The 21,179-nt window shown below is 42.9% G+C and overlaps 1 protein-coding gene across 11 annotated transcripts in view; it reads left to right on the top strand.

The window, feature by feature from the left end:
- The window catches only part of ADAMTSL1 (ADAMTS like 1), an 815,531-nt gene that overhangs the window by 672,347 nt on the left and 122,005 nt on the right, over nt 1–21,179 (top strand). For all 11 annotated transcript variants that reach the window (XR_009763308.1, XM_061630623.1, XM_061630637.1 and 8 more), the window contains one exon: nt 18,144–18,273. Coding sequence is in view for 10 of the 11 variants with exons in the window: in XM_061630623.1 (XP_061486607.1) it covers nt 18,144–18,273 (130 nt within the window). In the remaining variant the exon portion in view is untranslated. The remainder of the gene's footprint in view (nt 1–18,143; nt 18,274–21,179) is intronic.

A 21,179-nucleotide genomic window follows, 5' to 3' on the forward strand; every position in this document is an offset into this window, starting at 1 on the left:
ATCTCATAGCATGAAGCTTGATATTTTAAACTGTTTTATTTCTTTTAATTACTCCTTTCCCTTCTCTTGTCTGTAGACTGCAAGAAACTGGCAAGAACTTGTTTTGTTTTTTAATATGTATAGTGCCTAGCCCTAGCACCAGTGGTGGCTGGTCGCCTCTAAAACTAGTGGGGCTGCTATGAGGTCACAGGGGCATAATCAATGAGGCCATGGGGGTGTGGCCAAGGTCTGGTGTTATTCCCATCCTCCTGCATTGAAAATTTCTGTGGATGCTTAAACATTGCACTTTTACTAAAGAAATTGCAAAGTCCCTTACTCTTTTAAACAACTCTTTCCTTTTGCCTGGCCACACACACACACACAGAGAGAGAGAGAGAGAGAGAGAGAGACAGACAGACAGACAGACAGACAGACAGACAGAGAGAGAGAGAGAGATAACACAGTGACCACTCTTTTCTCTCAAGCTTCATCTGGTTAGATGCAAACAGGGGCGGCCCCAGGCATGCCGGGGCCCTTGGGCATCAGCTTGCCCTGGGCTCCAGTGTGTGTGCGTGCCCACATGCCTCTGTCCCCCACGTACCTCTGCCCCCCCGCGTACCTCTGCCCCCACGCACGCCCCCACTTACCTGTCTCCTGCCTTTTAGCATTGCCATTAACCAAGTTGGCAGCTACAGTTTCCCTAAGGGGATGAAGCCTCCGCCGCCATCTTGGTTGATGCCACGCATGTGTGCTACGTGCACGCATCTCTACCATCAACCAAGATGGCAGCAGGGGCTTCAGCACCTTAGGGAAACCTCAGCTGCCATCGTCATTAAGGGCAATGCTAAAAGGCAGGAGACAGGTAGGTGGGGCGAGGGACTGGCGGGTAGGTGGAAGCTCCTGCCCTGTGGTCCGTGGCAGCAGTCCTGCTGCGGATCGCGGAAGGGGAGCGGAGGGGCCCCTAAGGGTCCCTCGGCCAGTGCCCCACTTGGCCGCCCTTTAGAACCGGCCCTGGGTGCAAAACATCAATCACCCCCACAAATACATATTGGGGTCCTGCTTTTCCCTCCTCTCCCTCCCCCTCCAACACTCAGCAAAAGGCCATCAGGGCCAAGGACTACCCCCCACCATCACTGCCATCCTCCTCCTCTCCCTCCTTCTCCAACAGCCAGCAAAAAGCCCTTCAGGGCCAGGGCCAAAACCTACCCCCTCCGCTGACATCCTCCTCCTCCAAAAGCCAGCAAAAGGCCCATCAGTGCCAGCGCCAAGGCCTACCCCACCCACCACCCTCCTCCTCTCCCTTCCCCTCCCCCTCCAACCATCAGCAAAAGGCCCATCAGGACCAAACCATATCCCCTGCGTCACTCTGCATTTTTTCCTTGTTCCCCATGCAGCAACATTCACCCATCCACCTACTCTTTACAATCAAATATTGAACTGAACTCACAGAAATTTTGCTGCTGTTTTCAAAGGCTGGCTGCAGAGAAAGAATTGTGCTTCTTGCTGCTTGCAAAAGTGAGGGAATAGCAACACAAACTCAAAGAGGAGCCAGTGGAGATTGCAAATACATAAATCTGATTGGCTCATATTGGTTCAGATTGAAATGTATTGGGGAGCCCTAATGCTATGAAATTTCCAATACATTTCTGGTGGACTCTTCCTGATCAGTTAGAGCTTATTCTCTGGGAAATGAAATCAAAATAAAGGTCCTGGAGGTGCTGAGGAGACCCCTGCCCTCCCTAAGCCACTCCAACTACAATTTTATCCCTGGAGACAGGGGTGGGACCATAGCAATGACTGTGATTGGCTGTGCTATCCAGAAATGATTGGCCAGAACAGAAGATGGACAGAAACAAGTCCAGAGTGTCTCTAAATGTGAGGTACTGTAACAGAGAAAGGGCACTGGGCTATAGGTAATGTATTGAATATGAATATAAGGAACAGATAAGGGACTGGGCTATAGGCTTGTAGGTTTAGGGTGCTTAGGGTGGGCAGTGCCCCACCTGCCCTTAATGAGGAGCCTCCACTACCTTGCACATCAGACAGTTCACAATTTTTTCAATCAACTCTGGGTCTTCTGTTTACCTAATACCACCATGAAATTAATGTTTTTAACAAACCATAACTGTTATATCTTTTGTGCCTAAAAAAATCCTCTCCTGCTTAAAAATAGTATTTAGGACATATGTAGATCTGTATGTAGAAAGGGTGGGATATAAATCAAATAAATAAATAGATAAATAAAGTTATCCGGGTCTCTATAACTCTGTAAGATCCACCAGTATCATTATTCCTATATTAAAAGGTGGGGGCTGAGAGTGGCTTTCCTAAAATCACCCAGTTAATTTGTGGCCGAGGTAAAATTTGAAGCAATTATTTCCCTCCCCTGAGTCATACCTCAGTTGCATAACCACTGCACTGTATTAGTTCCCACTACTCTGCATGATGTTTTTGATGCTCTACATGACAGTTAGATATTAATCACCTCCCACATGAGTCTCAAGGGAATTAAGATAAAAATTAAACACAGTACCAAAAAATGACAACTAAAGATAGGCTTAGGAACAGTACAGAATAAACACCTACAGCAGAGAGACCTTTCCACCCTGCTGGAAAAGCTTGCCAAAACAAAAATGTGTTAAAAATATAAGGTTCTACTGTTTAGACACTGTGATTCATGATACTTTAAAAGCCTCTGAAGGTCAAGGTCAGCGCTGCATCTCTAACATTCTCCTGCTTTAGCACAAACAGGAAGAATTAAGAGGTTTCTGTCCAGCATAACAATTGTGTCACAATGCCAATGTTCTTTATTTTTAATTTAATTTAATTTAATTTTTTTCCTGTGCAGACAAATATTGCACTGGCACCCAATTCAGAGTATGACCACAGCAGCACTGATCTGCTAAAAACAGGGCCATGGACCATAAACTAATATTGGCATTATGGTTGCAAATGGAAGCTGCTGGAAATACCCCTGCATGGAGGTTGATCCATTCAGCTGCATAGAACATTCTTAAGATGGCTAGTAATGTGCAATGCGGATAATCCATGTGATGAGCAGCTTTCACACATTTCAACCACAGTGCAAAGTTGACACTACACAGAAATGTTTCCATCAGCTTCACCATGGCATCCAAACTGTAAGAATCAGTCCTCAGTCTTCTGTTTTGTCTGTTTGAAATGCAAGAGTGACTCTGTAGGAGAACTATCAAAAATAAAGTCCAGATGTAATACCATTTTGGATCTAGAAGGTATCAAAATTCACAGCTGGGGTCTTTCATATGACTAATGTAGTAGTCTGGTTGTTTACATTTCCTGCTGACCACTTACATTTGGGCCAGAGAATCATGTTTTTAAAGAGCAAGACTAAGGCAAGAAGCATCAGGTGTCATTTACTTTACATTGCCTGACTTTTGCTTTGTAAGCAGAGACATATGGAACTCAAGTATTGGGCTGTTGCATATGCATTTCCTTACTGAAACTACTGGAGACTCAGCTGGTTTTGATAGCTTATCCTAGCAAATGACATTAGCTTGGATCTCAGTACAGAGAGAGAACATATGGCAGAAATAATCAGCTAAAAGATTGCTTGAAGCTAATATGTTTGGCACTTAGGTTAAAAGTTAAGGAGGGTCACCATTTATGCATATGATGAAAATTGTTTAATACACATGGTGTCTAATCCATTTGGGTCTATTCAGAAATTTTCTTCTGATTGCTTATGACAGTTGTGCTCATTAGAAATGTTCCATTCCTAATATTCCTTAGCTTCTCTAAAACTAATTTGCCATGAAGAAATGAAGGATGTCTTTGTAACAAATTGCTAGCATTTAATGGGTTATGAATAACTTGTGAATGACAGAAAAGAACATCTTTTTCGCAAAATGAATCATGCTTCAAAATGATTCATGCCTACATTTGTTTGACCCACATCTACTTCCCTATCGCATTGCTGCACCTTACTGCCTCATTCTAAAGTACAAAAAGTGGAATGGGTTTAAAAGTGGCAGAAAGACATGCATCTCTGCAATATCATTGTAGTAAACAGATTCAAACCTGACATACACACAACTTACAGAGCTCCCAATGCAGGTCAGCATGTTTTATGTATTAAACTTGCATTCATAAGAAGCCCCAAGTGTTGTCTTTAGTGCCAAACCCAGGTCAAAAGCCAAACTGTCATGGGTACATAACTCATGTCATTCAGATTCATCAGGTGGTTTCTTGTTCAGCAATCTTCCCTAAACAGTCAAGCGTGGAGATGGGCCAAGAGTTAGCTGAAGAATCAATTTCAGCTGGTTTTGCATCAGGAGTTAAGAGGGCTCGAAGGCCCAGTCCCATCCCCAGTTAGGAAAGAGGCTCCAGCAAGTGTTCTTAGCGCTTCCGTTTGCTGCCCTGGGCTCCTGCTGGGAGGAAGGGCAGGATATAAATCAAATAATAAATAAATAAGACCTCATTAGTGCCCACTGCCACCTGTCTTCCCCTGCAGGGAAGGGGGAGGCAGTGGTGGCACGCGCGTGTTCAGCTTGAACACAGCTCAGCTTGTTACAAAAGGGCCAGGCCTTAAGTGTGGGCCTGCCTGTTATGGCCCCTAATTCCCAGGTTGGCCGATCAGGAATTAGAGACGAGGGGCACTCACTTTTGCATGCATGCACGCTTGAATCCTTGCAACATCCCTACTCATTTCTGTGTTATAACTCCTCTTTAACTTGTGTAGACTTCACAAAATTAATAAACACAAAACAAAGACAGATACTATGTGTTACTTGGAGTTAGGCTGATTTAAAAAGTGAGGGTCAGGTCAACAAGGCCACAGTATATTTTAACATGATACATACAGAGTTTGTCTCATTAAAATAAAGAGCTACATCACTTGCTGTCAGTGCTGTCAATCATCTCATCAAGTAGAAGGGCTGCTTCTGACATACATTGATTGAAAATGAAACATTGAGACTCTGTTCTGGATGGTAGTGCCACACACTACATTTGGGAGGCCCATCACAAACTCTGATAACAATGGACCTAACCCTTGCAACTTTTCTGTATCATATCAAAGTGTAGTGGCTGGTAGGAAGTAGTGATCATTTGATGGCAACCGCTGTTTTCATGAGTCAGATTTATGTGCAGTGCTCTCAGTCTGCTCAACAGTGGTACATGAACGTCAAACAGCATATGCCACTGAATACTTGGGCTTAAAGGAGCCATTTCTTCTTATATTTGTTGTACCTGATAATGTGTAGCTATAGTAGAAATGTTTCATTTGACCAAGTTAATGTCTTTTGATTGTTTGCAAAATGGCTGCCACAATGTAGAATGTTTTAAAAACTATTTTCTGTTCATTAAATTAAAATGAAATAAATAGGTTCCAAATAATGTTTTAGTTTCCACAGTTGCATGACTGATCAAGTTAATTTTATTGTTTTTGTACTCTCTGGAGATGAAATTTGATATGCACAGAAGTAGCCTTTCACCCTCAAAGGAGTAACAACCAGAAGGAACTAGTTAGCAATTTAGTCTTCATTCACTGGCTACATCTTCCACTGCTGTCATCAAGTATCATGTAACAATTATGCTATTCCAGTAGATATAAACATGGCAAATCCTATTTGATGGTATATTGAAAGCGAAATGAAAGCTACTTAGATTCATGTCCTACTCTTGCACCATGTAGCAGTTTAATTTCCCAGTCATAAACTGTAGGGATTTTCAAGAAAAAAACAAACCCAGCTTCATTATGTTAAAATTATGACCAATAATTTATAAAACTTGAGCCTCAAATACCCTGGAAAGCAGAAAAACAGGACCCTTTTAGTGTCCAATTTTGAGCAGCTTATTTTCTAATTAGAAAGGAATGTTTGGCTTCTTCATTATATATCTTCTAGTTTTTGTATACATCTGTGTTGATAACTGCAAGGTTTAATCCTAAAATTCCAAAAGAGGCAAATCACCATCATGCTACTTGGTACTGTGTTGCATCTTGAATCTTGAAAAATGTCTAAAACACAAGTGATTTTTAGAATGGAAACATAACATGACCATGTCCTAGAGAGTCTGTCCTTTACTTATCTATGTATTCTTGCCACTTTCTCTTCTTGTCTGAGTGTCTGAGAGAACATGGGCTGTGCTATCATTTCTCAAATTGCATATCTGAGGTACATCTTGCAGAGCAGTGCTATATACCAGTGAATGGTCTGAGGTCTTAGGATGCTGCAAATGAATGACTATGATAGTTCACTGGGTTGGAAATGAATGACTATGATAGTTCACCAGGTTAGTTCTGAATGTATTATATGTTCACAAGAAAGTCTGCTTGAAAACAGTCATAACTATTGCAGCATTAAAGAGCTAAAGAAGCTTTTTGACTGCTGTCACATTTGAATGGTAACCTAAAACCTCATTTTCTGGCCACCTGGTTGACATGCTTCAGCCTGTCATTGTGAACCTGTTAGGAAAAGCATTACTTTTAAAATACAACAAGGTTGTTCCATTTTGACCACCCTGGAGTATATCTCATATCTTGATTTTAATTCTTGCAAACCTTACCATCTGTGGTGAACCTATGCAAAAGACCACCCTGGGTTATCTTCAGTACTATCTGCACCAGCATTCCCCAGTCTTGTGTTTTGGACTGCAACTCATATCATCCCTGACCACTGACCATGCTGGCTGGGGCTGATGGGAGTTGTGCTCTAGAGGGCACAGGCTGGGGAAGACTGGCCTACAATGACTGCAAGCAGCTCTCCAGGGTTTCAAACAGAAGTCTTTCCCCACCTTCTCTGTAGGTACTAGGAACTGAAATTGGGATTCAAAGCATGTGCTCTGATGAGCTAGAGCTCTTCCTCTGAATCTATCCAGGACAGTGATTGTGAATATTTATTTTATGATTCCTGTGTTAATTTATTCCACTGGAGGTGAGACAAAGACTTGATTGGAAGCTGCCAAATACGAAAATGTTGGAAACATGATGTATAAATTGTCTTTGCCAACACACCAAGGAAGACTCGTGACACATGTATGGTTGAAATGTTATATTTATTAAAATATAACACATAATCAGTCAAATTCCAATCCGCCAATTAATAATCTCAAATCCTTCGGGCAGGTGAGGCTCAACCTATCTATGAGGGTCTAGACCCTCCAAACCAGGAGGCAAGTCAGTCACATCGTACTGCAACTCCCCAGACAAGGATGTGGGACAACTTCTCCCTCCTTGCAATCGGAGTCAGGTTTGTGGTTCCAACCTCCGCATCCTGGCTCCACCGTACAGGCGTTCACCATGATGCGCAAGCCGGTCCCACGTGGACACCCCCCGGATCCACACCAGGCATTACGCCTTGATGTTTCACCAGGGAGTGCCCTTTACCCAAATGCCTCATCCACCTCCATTTTAACCCCAATTACCTCACCTGCCCGAATCCAACGCCACAAGAGGGGATCAGCTGAAGCTTGGTCCCCTCAACCCAAAGAAAACAAAGCCCCCAAACCCAACCTAAAATCCTCCAATAGTAAATCACACCCAATATCCGAAAGATGGACACCATCATCTCGAAACAGATGCGGTGCATGAAAACGGATTCTGTCATGAGGAATATATGCCCCACCCAATGACAAAACTAAACTCCTAACTTTCCTATTTACCCACTTTCTGGATCTGTCGATCCTGTTGGGGTGCATTGCACCCCTCCAAACACGTTGCACCAGCATGTTGGACCACACTATAACAAGGTCCGGGTATGACTGGATGAGAGCATTAAAATCCTGGGTGATCCTAAGCAGCAGATCCATACCTGGCCGCTGCACCAAGTCGTTTTCCCCTAAATGAACCACCAACACATGTGGCCGGTTAAACGATGCCATAAGGCGAAACACCAAAGGCATGAGCGCATCCCAAAGCATGCCCCTCTGAGTCTCCCAGCCAACCGTTGCTCTAGCGGAAAGCTGCAGCTGTGTCCCAGCAAGTGTAGAGAAGGCTCTCCGATGTGCCCAAAATAAAATAGAGCGGCCACACATGACGACCCTCACAGGCACCGGAAGGCTCAGCACACCTAAGAAAAGAAAAAACAATACATCAGAATCAATACCTGACATAAGACTTGAAAGCGGAAGAACGCCACCTTCCAATCGCCTGAATGTCCTGAACGCTCATGCCCACGAGGGCGGCGGCCATAGCCGCCCCAATCCGAAAGGAATGCAGCCCATAGACTCCAGCATCGCGACCACTGGCCAACAAGGCCCGCCGAACAACGGCCCAAAATTGAAATTGAGTCAGGGCAGAACCATCCGCATGTATAAAGAGGTAACGCTGGCCCGCTGGCCTCATTGACAGAAATAAACGCACTGCAGCCACTGGGCACAATTCAGGGACCTGGCAAACTCTCAATGAAATAATACTGCCACGGCCCTTTTGATCAGTCTTAGAGACTCAAAGGGAAAGCCTAACTATCTCTGCACCTAGTGTGCAATCGCCAAAGCAAAAGGCTCGGTAGGACACATCGCGCTTTGATTAAGCCAATACTTCGCTAGGGCGAAAAGCACCATAGAACATCGTCAGTGTTACTGCGGCGAACAGGTGCGACTCATACTGAGATGAGCACAGAGACCTAAATAAAGGCAGGATCTGAAGGAGTACATCGGGCGTGATTGGCCTCCTTCGGTCAGCGGGCCTGTGAGCGGAACGCGACCAACCCTGAAGGACCTTTCTGACCCTAAAATCTACAGAATGATCCTACAATCCTCTTGCCTTGGAAATAAAGGCCAGCGCAGAGAGGTGTCCGGCGATGGTAGAAACAGAATGAGATTGCCCTTTCAGATGTAACTTAAACTGCAGCAAATGTGAAACAGGGATAGGCCATACAGGAGGCAAAGCACTACTGGCATGGAACGCCTGAACGTTCCCAAGGCACGCTGGTATGCCCTCTGAGAGCTGGGAGCAAGGGCAGAAGTTATAGCTGAAGAACGCCACCTGCCAATCGTCTGGACGTCCTCGATGCTCATGCCCATGAGGGCAGCGGCCGTAGCTACTCCAATGTGAAAGGAATGCAGCCCAAAGACTCCAGCATCGCAACCACTGGCCAACAAGGCCCGCCGAACAACGGCCCAAAATTGAAACTGAGTCAGGGCAGAACTATCTGCATGTATAAGAGATAACGCTGGCACGCTGGCCTGAAACACACACACACACACACACACACACACAAAATTGCCGCATAGCGGAAACTGGGCATAGTTCAGGTACCTGGCAACTAAATAAAGATACAGAACTGCCACGGCCCCATTGATCAGTCTTAAAGACATTTAAGGAAAACCTCATTAAATCTGCACCTAACGTGCAATCGCCAGCATAAAGCACTACAGGACACATCGCGCTTTGAGGAAACCAATACTTCATTAGGGCGAAAAGCACCATAGAACATCGTCAGAGTTACTGCGGCGAACAGGTGCGACTCATACAGAGATGAGCACATTGACCTAAATAAAGGCAGGATCTGAAGGAGGACATTGGGTGTGATTAGCCTCCTCCGGTCAGTGGCCTTGGGAGCGGAACACAACCAACCCTCAAGGACCTTTCTGACCCTAAATCTACAGAATGATCCTGCATTCCTCTTGCCTTGGATTAAAGGCCAGCGCAGAGAGTGTCAAGCGATAATTATGACAGAATTAATTTTTCTCTTTTGAATATAGCATAAATATCAGAATACTTCCAGAACGCATGCCCGCTAGGGCAGTTGTCGCAGCCGCTCCTGTATGAAAGAAATGCAACCTCTAAACATAATGGCCATACGAACAACATAGCAATAATCAAAATTAAATCAATACGTAGCCATTAATGAATATGAAAAGATAGTACTGGCCCACTGGCCTAACAGAGAAAAAGCTCTATCCGAGGGAAACCAGAGACAGAGTGGGCGATGGGCAGCCCCTCAGCTTAACCACTCAGTCACTAGCCCACTAGTCCATATTAAGCGTATGCGCTAAAAAAAAACAACAGCACGGCAATATAAGCGCAGGGCTCAAATTTTACAATGACTTGCCCAGAAAGCTAATTTTTCCAGGGCAAAAGGCTCACTGAAAATATTATTAAGGCCACCGCCCAGGACAACGGTCCTGTATGGGGGGGGGGACTAAGAATCATCGAAGGCAGGAGTATCGATAGCACATCCGGGGCAAATGGCCACATAGGACCAGGCGGTCTCAGGGTGGAATGCAACTAACACCCTTTGGTTTTCATGAAATGGGTTCCCTAATGCACTTGGCCAGAAAATTAATGACAAAGGCAGAAAGGAGGCAAGATATATTCCCAATGGTAACGTCCTGCCCTCTTTAGTAGATAATAAACTGCAACAAGGTGTACATCATTCGTTCATTGGGGGGGGGAAATGGCCTCATAAGATCAGGTGGCATTAGAGTGAAATGTAACCAACCCCTTTATGATATTCATAAAATGGGTTCCTGACTGCACGTAAACCCAGACATACCAAGTGATGAATAGATATTGTATTATACTTTGCAGAATAAACGCATGCACAAAGCGCATAGCTCAAATAGCGTTGAGAGTCTGGGGATTTACCCCATAACCATAGCCAAGTGCTGCACTGAACGTATCATGCAGATCTGAAGGGCAGAAGGCCACATATGTACCGCTGGCACTGTAGGAAGATAATCCAAGAAAATTAATTCTATAGTGAGCCCCCAGGCACCTAAAGGCAGCCAGCCATTATTTGGCACGCCCAAGCTCCTGAATTGACCCCAAATTATCAACTACAGCCTGTATCAAAACTTACCTGCAGTTCAGGCTACAGGAGGAAGTCCTCTGTTCTTTGAAGAAAGAACGGCCGCTGAAGAAAATTGGTAGCAGCGCCCAGTGTACACGAGACTGCCATGAAATAGATGCGATTGAAGAGGATACCTGTATCTTGTGAAACAAGCAGTATACAATTCATATTTGTGGAATAAAGTTAAATTGATTTAAAATTCCGTGGAAAAGCGTCATAATAAAGATTTACCTAATGCTAGAGGAGCACTTTAATCAAGGACCAATAAACTGTCAATCTCAAATTAAGCATAATGTTTCATTTTAGATATTTCAGGGTTAAAACAGAGCATTTAAAACTACAGGAAAGATATATATTAACCTTAAACATATTGGCTCCCAGAAAGCCACAACTATGAGTTTACCTGGCTGTAGGGCATTTCCTTTCTGCTTGGCTCAGAACGCCACAACAATGAGTTCACCTGGCTGCAGAGCATTTCATATAAGCTTACATAGCATAGATTACCATTCTCGGAATCACACCTATTCACATATTTTAAAAAAAAACCGCAAAAGAAATATGAGATGTGGGATTTTTCTATACTCACCTTAAAATAAACTATTGCCCTTTAGAGACGCTATTGTAGAAGCATCTATACTTTTCCTCCATGCATAAGAAATGCAACAAATTATGAAGCTACATGATCGAGAACATCATTTTAAAATACAAAACATGCATGCAGGAATACAAACAAAACTAAGTATATAAAATAAATGATATGGGGATAAGCAACAACGAAGATCAATCTAAAACCTACATCCGCAATGCTACCCGCCAGAATAAGCTTCATATATCTATATATGATTATGCATATATCTATAAAGATTTTAAAATTAATTTATATATTATCAAAGTATTTATTCATATAATAATGATAAAATCATTCCATATATAATAAAGAATTTAAGAAATCAAAACAAGCAGACACCCCCCCTTCCAAGCTACTCACCCCTCCTACGCGAAAAAAGCAAAAGGAACGGGGGGGATCTAAATACCTATCTATAAATATTAAAATGAATTCATGTATTTATTTATTTAATAATAATAAAATGATATTATATATCTAGAAATATCTGAAAATTAATTCATGTACGTATCTATTTATTTATATATTTAATAATAAAATAATATTATATATAATTAATTAATAAGACAAAACAAGCAGACACCCCCCCACCCTTGTGAGCAACTCACACCTCCCCCATGAAAGAGGCAAAAGGAATAAGGGAGGGGGCTAAGGGGAGGGGTAAACAACCCAACTCCCCACAATCCAAAAAGGGGTGGAAGAATTATGTAGCAGGCTGAATGGAGGGGGCGGTTAATGAAGGTTACCATCCACAAAGGGGGGTTGCTTGTGCAAAGCACTTGCTTAAAACCCACTCTAGCAAGGCCCCAATAGGGTGCAAGGAAGGCCCCTGAAATAAATGGGGTGGGATTGGTGCTGGAACGCACCTGCAAACAGCCAGCTCCAGGAAGAGCTGACAAACGGAAAGGGGCCAACAACAGAAGGCAAAGTGTGAGAAGTCCTATAGAAAGCCACGTGTAGGCTCAGCGCAGCAGCAGTAGAGCTAGCAAGCAACACTGCAACCGCTGCACAGCTGACGCGCGGGAAAAGGGGGCCCAACAAAAGGAAGGCGATGAGGGAGAACTCCAGGATGCAGCCACGTGCAGGCTCAGCGCCACAGCGCCAGAGCCAGCCAGCAAGCCGAGGCAGCCGGTCAAACACCGCTGCCGAGGTGACGCGCGGGAAAAAGAGGAAGGCTGCAACAAACAGAAAGAACGCCCGGGAAGTAGGTAAGATGAGGCACTAACGCCAATAGGCAAGCCCCACACCCGCCTCTCAGCTGATGAGAAAGCAAAGTTAAACAAGGCACGAGGGTACCGGCAGTAGAAAGCATGAAACCTCTACAAGGAAAATTCACCAAAGATGGTCAGCAGCAGGAGACCCAAGGAGCCTTTTCTTAACGTGCCGCAAGGCAAAAAAGGCGCGCTCTTAAAGCGGAGCAGGCTATATATAGCCGCTCAAAACCCTTACCCCATTGGTCAAGATACCCCACCTGACCTCTTACACAATTTCTGGAACCTTCCCGAGCCTTCCTAGAAATAGGGTGTAGGCAAACCCGCCCCTACCAAATGGGCAGGACCGTCATTCCTTCACAGTTCTCTTCCCAATAAATCACCAGCATTACTTATACTGTGTGGGAGAATCTTTGAAATCACTTGGGTAGAAGGGGCTTACTTTCAAATGCTGAAAGGAAATTCTACCAAATTTTGCTTATGTACATGTTGCAAATAGCCACCTTAGTGGAAGGTAAATGCTTCACAATGATATCTGCTAATGCAGGAGTTCTGCATAGATCCCATTCTGTGCTCATGATGATTGTAAAAACACCTATGTGCAGCCACAGTGGGGCAGCTCTTTTAAATCTAAATCTACAGGCCCCATGGATAATAGCATAGCATTTATATAGCAGTTGTTCAGAATCAGGAGACCATTGAGACCTGGGGGCTAAATGCTCATGCAAAAGGGGCCCTTCCTTCTCACTGTACTTTTTGTGTCAATCTTATTTTTCCCCTCCAACAGAGTGTAGAACTTTTCAGTATTGACATGGCCTGTTCCAATTGCCTCCATCCTCGCCCCCAAAAGGGCATGTTCAGATTGCTTCACATACTTTATCTTGTACTCCTTACAACAACCCTGTACAGTGGATCAGTATTACTATCCCCATATTGTGGATCTGAGCCTGAGAGAATATATGTAACTTGCCTAAGATCAGCTAGTGAATATATGGCAGAAATGAGATTTGAACCATAGGCATCTCTCAGCCGCCACACTGCGCCAGTTCTGGATGAATGTGTGGAACTTCACAGGGACAACCTCCAGTATTTTACTGCTTCACAACCATGCTCTTCAATAATAAGTAACGTACAAGCCACAGAGGTCCACAGAGCCTCTCCTGCTGATCCCTAAGGGCTGTTTCACATATTACAAATGCCTCATCAAACCCAGATTTGCCATTGAGCACACACTTGGCAGGGAAATGGAGCCAATTCCAGCTTTCTGACCAGTGTTGGTATATGTTTCATGTTTGCAAGGATGCATCTGTAGCATTCACACAAGTCCAGTTGAATCAGGGACCTTGAAGTTGACTGTCACTATTTAGCATCTAGAGAGCAAGCACACAGGTCACATGGCCACACTCTTTCCTACTATGGTAAGATGTATAACATTTCTATTTAGCATAGGCTCATTTTATGCAAATCTGTGTCCTCTTTTGTCCTCCTTTTTGGAGATGCATTTTGTCCTTGTTGTCAGTTTGAAAGTGGCCACCCCAGAGATGCACCTAAACATCTTGTATTTGACACAGCCCAAAATGTTAATCTATTCCTATTTCCAATCACTTGCACTTGCCCCTGCTGTCTACAGTGAGAGACTATTTTTTGCACTGCACATACTGACAAACATTGCAGCTAGGAGTAAGATGCTGACAGGTAATAGTGTAACACTGGCTTGTGTTGTTGGGCTAATAGCTCGTAGAGAAAAAAGCAAGCAAAAGGTAGGGGGTGCTAACAACTCTGTGACTGTAAATAAAAACAAAAAGAGCCACGGTATTTTGAGCAACAGTGCTTTGATTCATCACTATGAAAAGGCATGGGGCTTTTTAAGCTTTGGAATAAAAATAAATAAATGTACTGTAGCTTCTCTACATATGGCAGTATTGTTTTTGCTCCTTCAGTATGGCTTCTCAAACTTCCCTGATGCTTTTGTAAACACACTGTCATCTTCAAAAGAGTTTGATGCTTTGGTGAGTGAACCATTACATTGCTGCTGCTGCTTTTACTGCTTTGGTGAAGGTGAGGCCAAAGGTTTAATCTAAGCTAAACATTGCTGTTCAATAAAGTCTTGTAATCACAATTGGATGGCCCCTGAATTAACCACAAGGCAAAGGCAGCTCATTCTCCTCACGTCACAGAGAAAATAATGTCTTGCATCTGGTTTCCTGAGTCCTGAGGCAGGCTACTTCTGTCAACACCAAGAACACTGGAAACACGTTAGAGTGCCGCAGTTAATTTGCATATTTTAGCTTCACTTAATTAACATATCTGGCCTAGCATTTGTGTGTACTTGGTGGATGCCAAGACATAGCCAAAGGCTGCATTACGCTTGTCATGGTCTTATTCTGGCATTGCTGATCCAAGTATGTGGAAAACCTCAGTGTGTGCTGGGAAGCCATTAGGGGACGGGTGGGGGGAGGGGTGGAATGACAACTTCTGGAGTTTTTTTAAAACTTGCCCTAATTTCCAAAGTGTATTGCTCACTGTCAGTGGATTTTCAGGACTATCTATGGAACCATACAGAGATTTTTCTTTATTATGGAAAGGGCTATTAAGGTATTATGGACAGCTATGAGGCATTTTCCCAAGGGAGTTTCATATAAGTCCCCCAAACCAAGTTGCTGAATATCCCCACCCCAAGATCAGCTTGTCAATTGCAGTGGTTTAATTTGTAGTTGAGAAATATCTTTTAGGTGATTACATATAATTTATGAGCACTAAATGGTAAGGCAACAACTTGTGTCTTTCACACCATTTGGTGGAACTTTATTACATGAATCAGTCATTTAAAATTAGTATCAAGTACCGGCAGAAAGAATTGCGTCTCATGGAAATTTGGTGATTTTGAGTAATTATACTGTGTGATGTAACTAAGTTGCCTCATAATTCTCCTCCTTTTTCTGATCTATTATGTGAAGTATGGCAATATCCTTGTAATGAACTTTTGAATTTGTATTATCGCCCACATTGTTCTCTCTTGGTTCTGTTATAATTTTCTGATAAAAATAATAATAACAAAAATATTTTTGATCTAATCATGGTGCAATACTGAGTTCACAATTTTGGGGGTTCTTGGGTATAGTGCGCTCAGTGAGATCCCCTAACCTGAAAGATGTAGGACATGCAAAGGGAGAATTCACTTTGGGTGCACTCTGTGGAAATGGTCCCTACATGCCTCAAAATCTGCTCCAGAGGAAGGGGAGACTCTATGGAACAGATTTTGGAGATACATGAAGGGAGAAGAGGAAGTCCCATTGCATGAGTGAAACACCACTGATGCAGTACTGAGTACAACCCTATTTTGCCCAATCATGTGAATGAACTAATTATACAGCCACAAGAGTGGCTATATACTACAGCCAGCGTGGATTTTTCACATTCCACACTGTTGAATTGAAAATACCCCCATGTCATTCTGATGCTTTCCATAAGCTCATTTCAAAACAAAACCTTACAAAACTTATAGTCCTGAACTCAGAAACACTTGCTTAATAACCCTGTAAATTTTCGTGGCGATACACGTAACAGTCAGAGAGAATAGGGAGTTCAAAGTCTAAAAAGAGAGGGAAAAACCCGAGAGCCCTTTTGGATTTTTTTCTCTCAGAGTTCTCATAATCTCTTGAAATTCATTAAAAATCAGCCATGTTCACAGAGTACCTATAATGCCCCATGCTGACCTTCATCTTCTGCAGTTTAAAGGTTTAAAAAATGCCTGGCTGATTTTTAATTAATTTAAGAAATTTTGGCTTGAACCCAATGATAGTGTCGGGCATGCTCAGTAAGAACCAGCTGTCAGTGTTCTAAAAGCCAGACTCACAGCTGCTTGGCCAGGTTCACCTATCCTAAGCATGATTACAGGGGAGTAAATCCCACTGAACATGCAAATGATCAATCCATTCTCAGCAAACTTGCACAGGATCCCATTTCTTACCTTAAAAAAAAACATATGGTCAGAGGCACATGTTACCAAATTCTTCCAAGCTACACAGGAAGTAGATTGGACTGTGAAAGACCAACCCAAATTGTGTATGCATTTTGACAAATTTGTAGGGCAGTCCAATATCTCAGAGGGGAGGTCAGGTCTCCTGCTCCCCTGGTGCATTCACTACAGCTGCCCAATTTCCCTGCTTTTTAAAGTTTGATAGAAATATCTGTTAGCTATAGGTACATTTTTAAACCACAAAGTTTTTTCACAAAGTGAATATGTATATCAAATGAAGGCTGAAACAACTGGATACTTGAGAAGCAGCTGAAGAGGAAACTATGGCATTTGACAAGTTTGTAACCAGAGTTATGCAAAATTACAACTAGAAAACATGAAAGATCTAAATGTAACTAAATTTAATTAAAATTTAAGTTCAATCTAATTAAACAGTCATCATCATCTCTCTCCCTCTCTCTCTCTTTTCCTGTGGTGCCATATAGCCTGAATCTACATTTTATGGGGACAAAGTCCCTCTGCTCTCACTCCCCTGAAAATTCAAATGGGAGCTTTACCACCCTCCCCCTAAGCTTTATATCCACATGGTTTGTGTGTGAGAGAGAGAGAGAAAGAGAGAAGGTTAAACCTCCCCTTCCCACATGCTGTGTCTCCCTCCCTCAATAATTAAATAACATAGCTTGCTACACAGTTAAAGTAACATCTAGTTTAGCCCTCAGGTTGCAATCCTGCTCTTCCTTATCTTGAAGTAAGCCACATTGAATTTAATGGAAAGTATTTGTGAAAATACATGTATAGGATTATACTGTGAATTAAATTTTTGTAAATGGGATAAAAACCATTTTTGGCATTGTGCTTGTAGTTGTAGCAGGAGTACAAGAAAATTGTTAACAGATGCTGTGACCCCCAAAGTCATTTAATTTCCATTTAGCTTGGTGTAACAAAGTCCACTTATACCTACATTTTCTGGACTTCGGTTTGTACAGATAGGGTAAGAACCTGGCCCATGCTGTTGCTGTGTCATCTTGGTACACCAACATTCTCTTTGCTTCAGAACTAGAAACTTTAACTGGGCAGTCACTTTTAGCTGAAAGAGGCAATGGTTCCATTTATGTGTTTCTTTGTAGAAAGAGTAAACCAAATACAGTAATGTGAATGGATTGAGATGTTTTCCTAATCAGAAAAGAGTTTGCAAGCTCTCTTTTTTTGTTGTTAATTTGCATCTTGCCAGTGAAGAAATTCCAGTTTCTTTGCAAACTTCATTTTACTATCCTGATCTAGGTACAGGATGTAGCAACAAACAGATAATCCAGCATGTGGCATTACATTTTTACTTCCTACAGGCTGGGTCCAGGTGCCCTTCTTACTCTATCGGTGGCAGCATTATGTGATTGTGCCCTGTTGACAGCCAAAAGTGTCAGATTGCTCTCCCAGAGGCAATGAACTCTGCAGCAACTCAAAAGGACCCCTGCTGGTGTCATGTCTACGCTGTACACCCCTGACTCCTACTCTGATTATTCTGTCCTGATTCTGTTACATTAAAATTCATTTTAATGTAATATTGTGTGTGTGTGCAGGTGTCCAAGAGGCAGTAGTGGCTTGCCTGAATAAACAGACAAGAGAGTTTGCAGATGAAAATCTATGTGTGAGCAGCCGGCGTCCCCCACAGTTGCTGAAATCCTGTAACCTGGAACCTTGTCCCCCGAGGTAGGCTGTTGTTTGCTCTTTGCTTCAGAAGGCATATAGAAGAACTGTTGTTCTTCAATATCTTGAAACTAAATTTGCACCATCCCAAATAATATTTGAGGATCACTGAATCCAACAGAATTGGGGCCACATTTGCTGGAATAGATCACTGATTTATGATGGAATTGTTGCATATCCACCTGAATATATTCAACTCAAATGTGAAATTGCTGATCTGCTAACTAAAATATGTAACTTGTCCCTGAGGTCCTCCTCCGTGCCTGAGGACTGGAAAGTGGCAAATGTAATGCCAATATTCAAAAAGGGATCCAGGGGGGATCCCGGAAATTACAGGCCAGTTAGCTTAACTTCTGTCCCTGGAAAACTGATAGAAAGTATTATTAAAGCTAGATTAACTAAGCACATAGAAGAACAAGCCTTGCTGAAGCAGAGCCAGCATGGCTTCTGCAAAGGAAAGTCCTGTCTCAGTAACCTATTAGAATTCTTTGAGAGTGTCAACAAGCATATAGATAGAAGTGATCCAGTGGACATAGTGTACTTAGACTTTCAAAAAGCGTTTGACAAGGTACCTCACCAAAGACTTCTGAGGAAGCTTAGCAGCCATGGAATAAGAGGAGAGGTCCTCTTGTGGATAAGGAATTGGTTAAGAAGCAGAAAGAGAGTAGGAATAAACGGACAGTTCTCCCGATGGAGGGCTGTAGAAAGTGGAGTCCCTCAATGATCAGTATTGGGACCTGTACTTTTCAACTTGTTCATTAATGACCTAGAATTAGGAGTGAGCAGTGAAGTGGCCAAGTTTGCTGACGACACTAAATTGTTCAGGGTTGTTAAAACAAAAAGGGATTGCGAAGAGCTCCAAAAAGACCTCTCCAAACTGAGTGAATGGGCGGGAAAATGGCAAATGCAATTCAATATAAACAAGTGTAAAATTATGCATATTGGAGCAAAAATCTGAATTTCACATATACGCTCATGGGGTCTGAACTGGTGGTGACTGACCAGGAGAGAGACCTTGGGGTTGTAGTGAACAGCACAATGAAAATGTCGACCCAGTGTGTGGCAGCTGTGAAAAAGGCAAATTCCATGCTAGGGATAATTAGGAAAGGTATTGAAAATAAAACAGCCGATATCATAATGCCGTTGTATAAATCTATGGTGCGGCCGCATTTGGAATACTGCATACAGTTCTGGTCGCCTCATCTCAAAAAGGATATCATAGAGTTGGAAAAGGTTCAGAAGAGGGCAACCAGAATGACCAAGGGGATGGAACGACTCCCTTATGAGGAAAGGTTGCAGCATTTGGGGCTTTTTAGTTTAGAGAAAAGGCAGGTCAGAGGAGACATGGTAGAAGTGTATAAAATTATGCATGGCATTGAGAAAGTGGATAGAGAAAAGTTCTTCTCCCTCTCTCATAATACTAGAACTCGTGGACATTCAGAGAAGCTGAATGTTGGAAGATTCAGGACAGACAAAAGGAAGTACTTCTTTACTCAGCACATAGTTAAACTATGGAATTTGCTCCCACAAGATGCAGTAATGGCCACCAGCTTGGATGGCTTTAAAAGAAGATTAGACAAATTCATGGAGGACAGGGCTATTAATGGCTACTAGCCATGATGGCTGTGCTCTGCCACCCTAGTCAGAGGCAGTATGTTTCTGAAAACCAGTTGCTGGAAGCCTCAGGAGGGGAGAGTGTTCTTGCACTCAGGTCGTGCTTGCGGGCTTCCCCCAGGCACCTGGCTGGCCACTGTGAGAACAGGATGCTGGACTAGATGGGTCACTGGCCTGATCCAGCAGGCTCTTCTTATGTTCTTATGTTCTTAAGGTTATTCTCAGGATTGTTGGCATGTAACCAATTGGGGACTCACAAATTCCAGTAAATTCAGAATAGGTCTTTGCATCTATTCTCACCTATTTCCTCACTTTGGGCCTCACTTGTTTTCCTGCCTGTTCGTCTTCCCATGCCTCAGACACTGTAGGCTTGCTCACATGTTGCATTAAACAGAGATACAAGTACAACTGTTTGTGTGAATGAGTGTACACTTGTTGATTTGTACAGCTCAATTATTGTGTACACAGGTACACAGACTATGTATTTGTTTAACATCACATGTGAATAATTGTACGAGTATACAGCTCTACTATTGTGTACACAGCTTGCATATTCATGAAATGCAATGTCATGAATTCCGCAGAAGTCTCGAGTATATTGCCAAGGAGTATATTCTGAGTATTCCTCAGAAGTCTGTTCACTCCCTTATAGCAAACTGCACAAGAAGAGTGTGTGTGTGTGTGTTTTCCACAGAGCTTGGAAAAGTTACTTTTTTTAAACTACAACTCCCATCAGCCCCAGCCAGCATGGCCACTGGATTGGGCTGATGGGAGTTGTAGTTCAAAAAAGTAACTTTTCCAAGCTCTGGTTTTCCATATATATAAACACATATTAAATGGAACTACAGTTACCAGATTTTGTGGGGAGGAGATGGCTTTTTTATTTGTTACTTTTTAAAATCTATGTTAGCCTCTTAAGATGCAGGTGGTTTCATAACTGCATTCTCTCTTCATGTGATTACAGTTGCATTAGGGGTGAGTGAAGCCATACTTGCTGCTCTGTCCCTTCCATCATATTCTCATTGTTGTGTGTTAGAAGAAAGTCTAAAGTGAGGAGGTTGTTATATACCCATAGACTCTCTGCATGATGTATAACCCTGAGCAATCATGGTTCTGTATCACTTGGGGAGCCTACATGCATAGAGCAAGCTCCTCACTTCACAGACCTTCACCCCCAAGGGCCAGTGAGTGAATGTTTGAAAAAGGCTATGATGGCTGGCCTAAAGTGTGCATTTTGAGCCTGGATCTCTTTGGTCCAACACTCTATTACTACACCACATTGGGTGGTCTCAGCT

This window comes from Rhineura floridana, chromosome 1, assembly GCF_030035675.1.
Source record: "Rhineura floridana isolate rRhiFlo1 chromosome 1, rRhiFlo1.hap2, whole genome shotgun sequence".
Taxonomy (NCBI): Eukaryota; Metazoa; Chordata; class Lepidosauria; order Squamata; family Rhineuridae; genus Rhineura; species Rhineura floridana.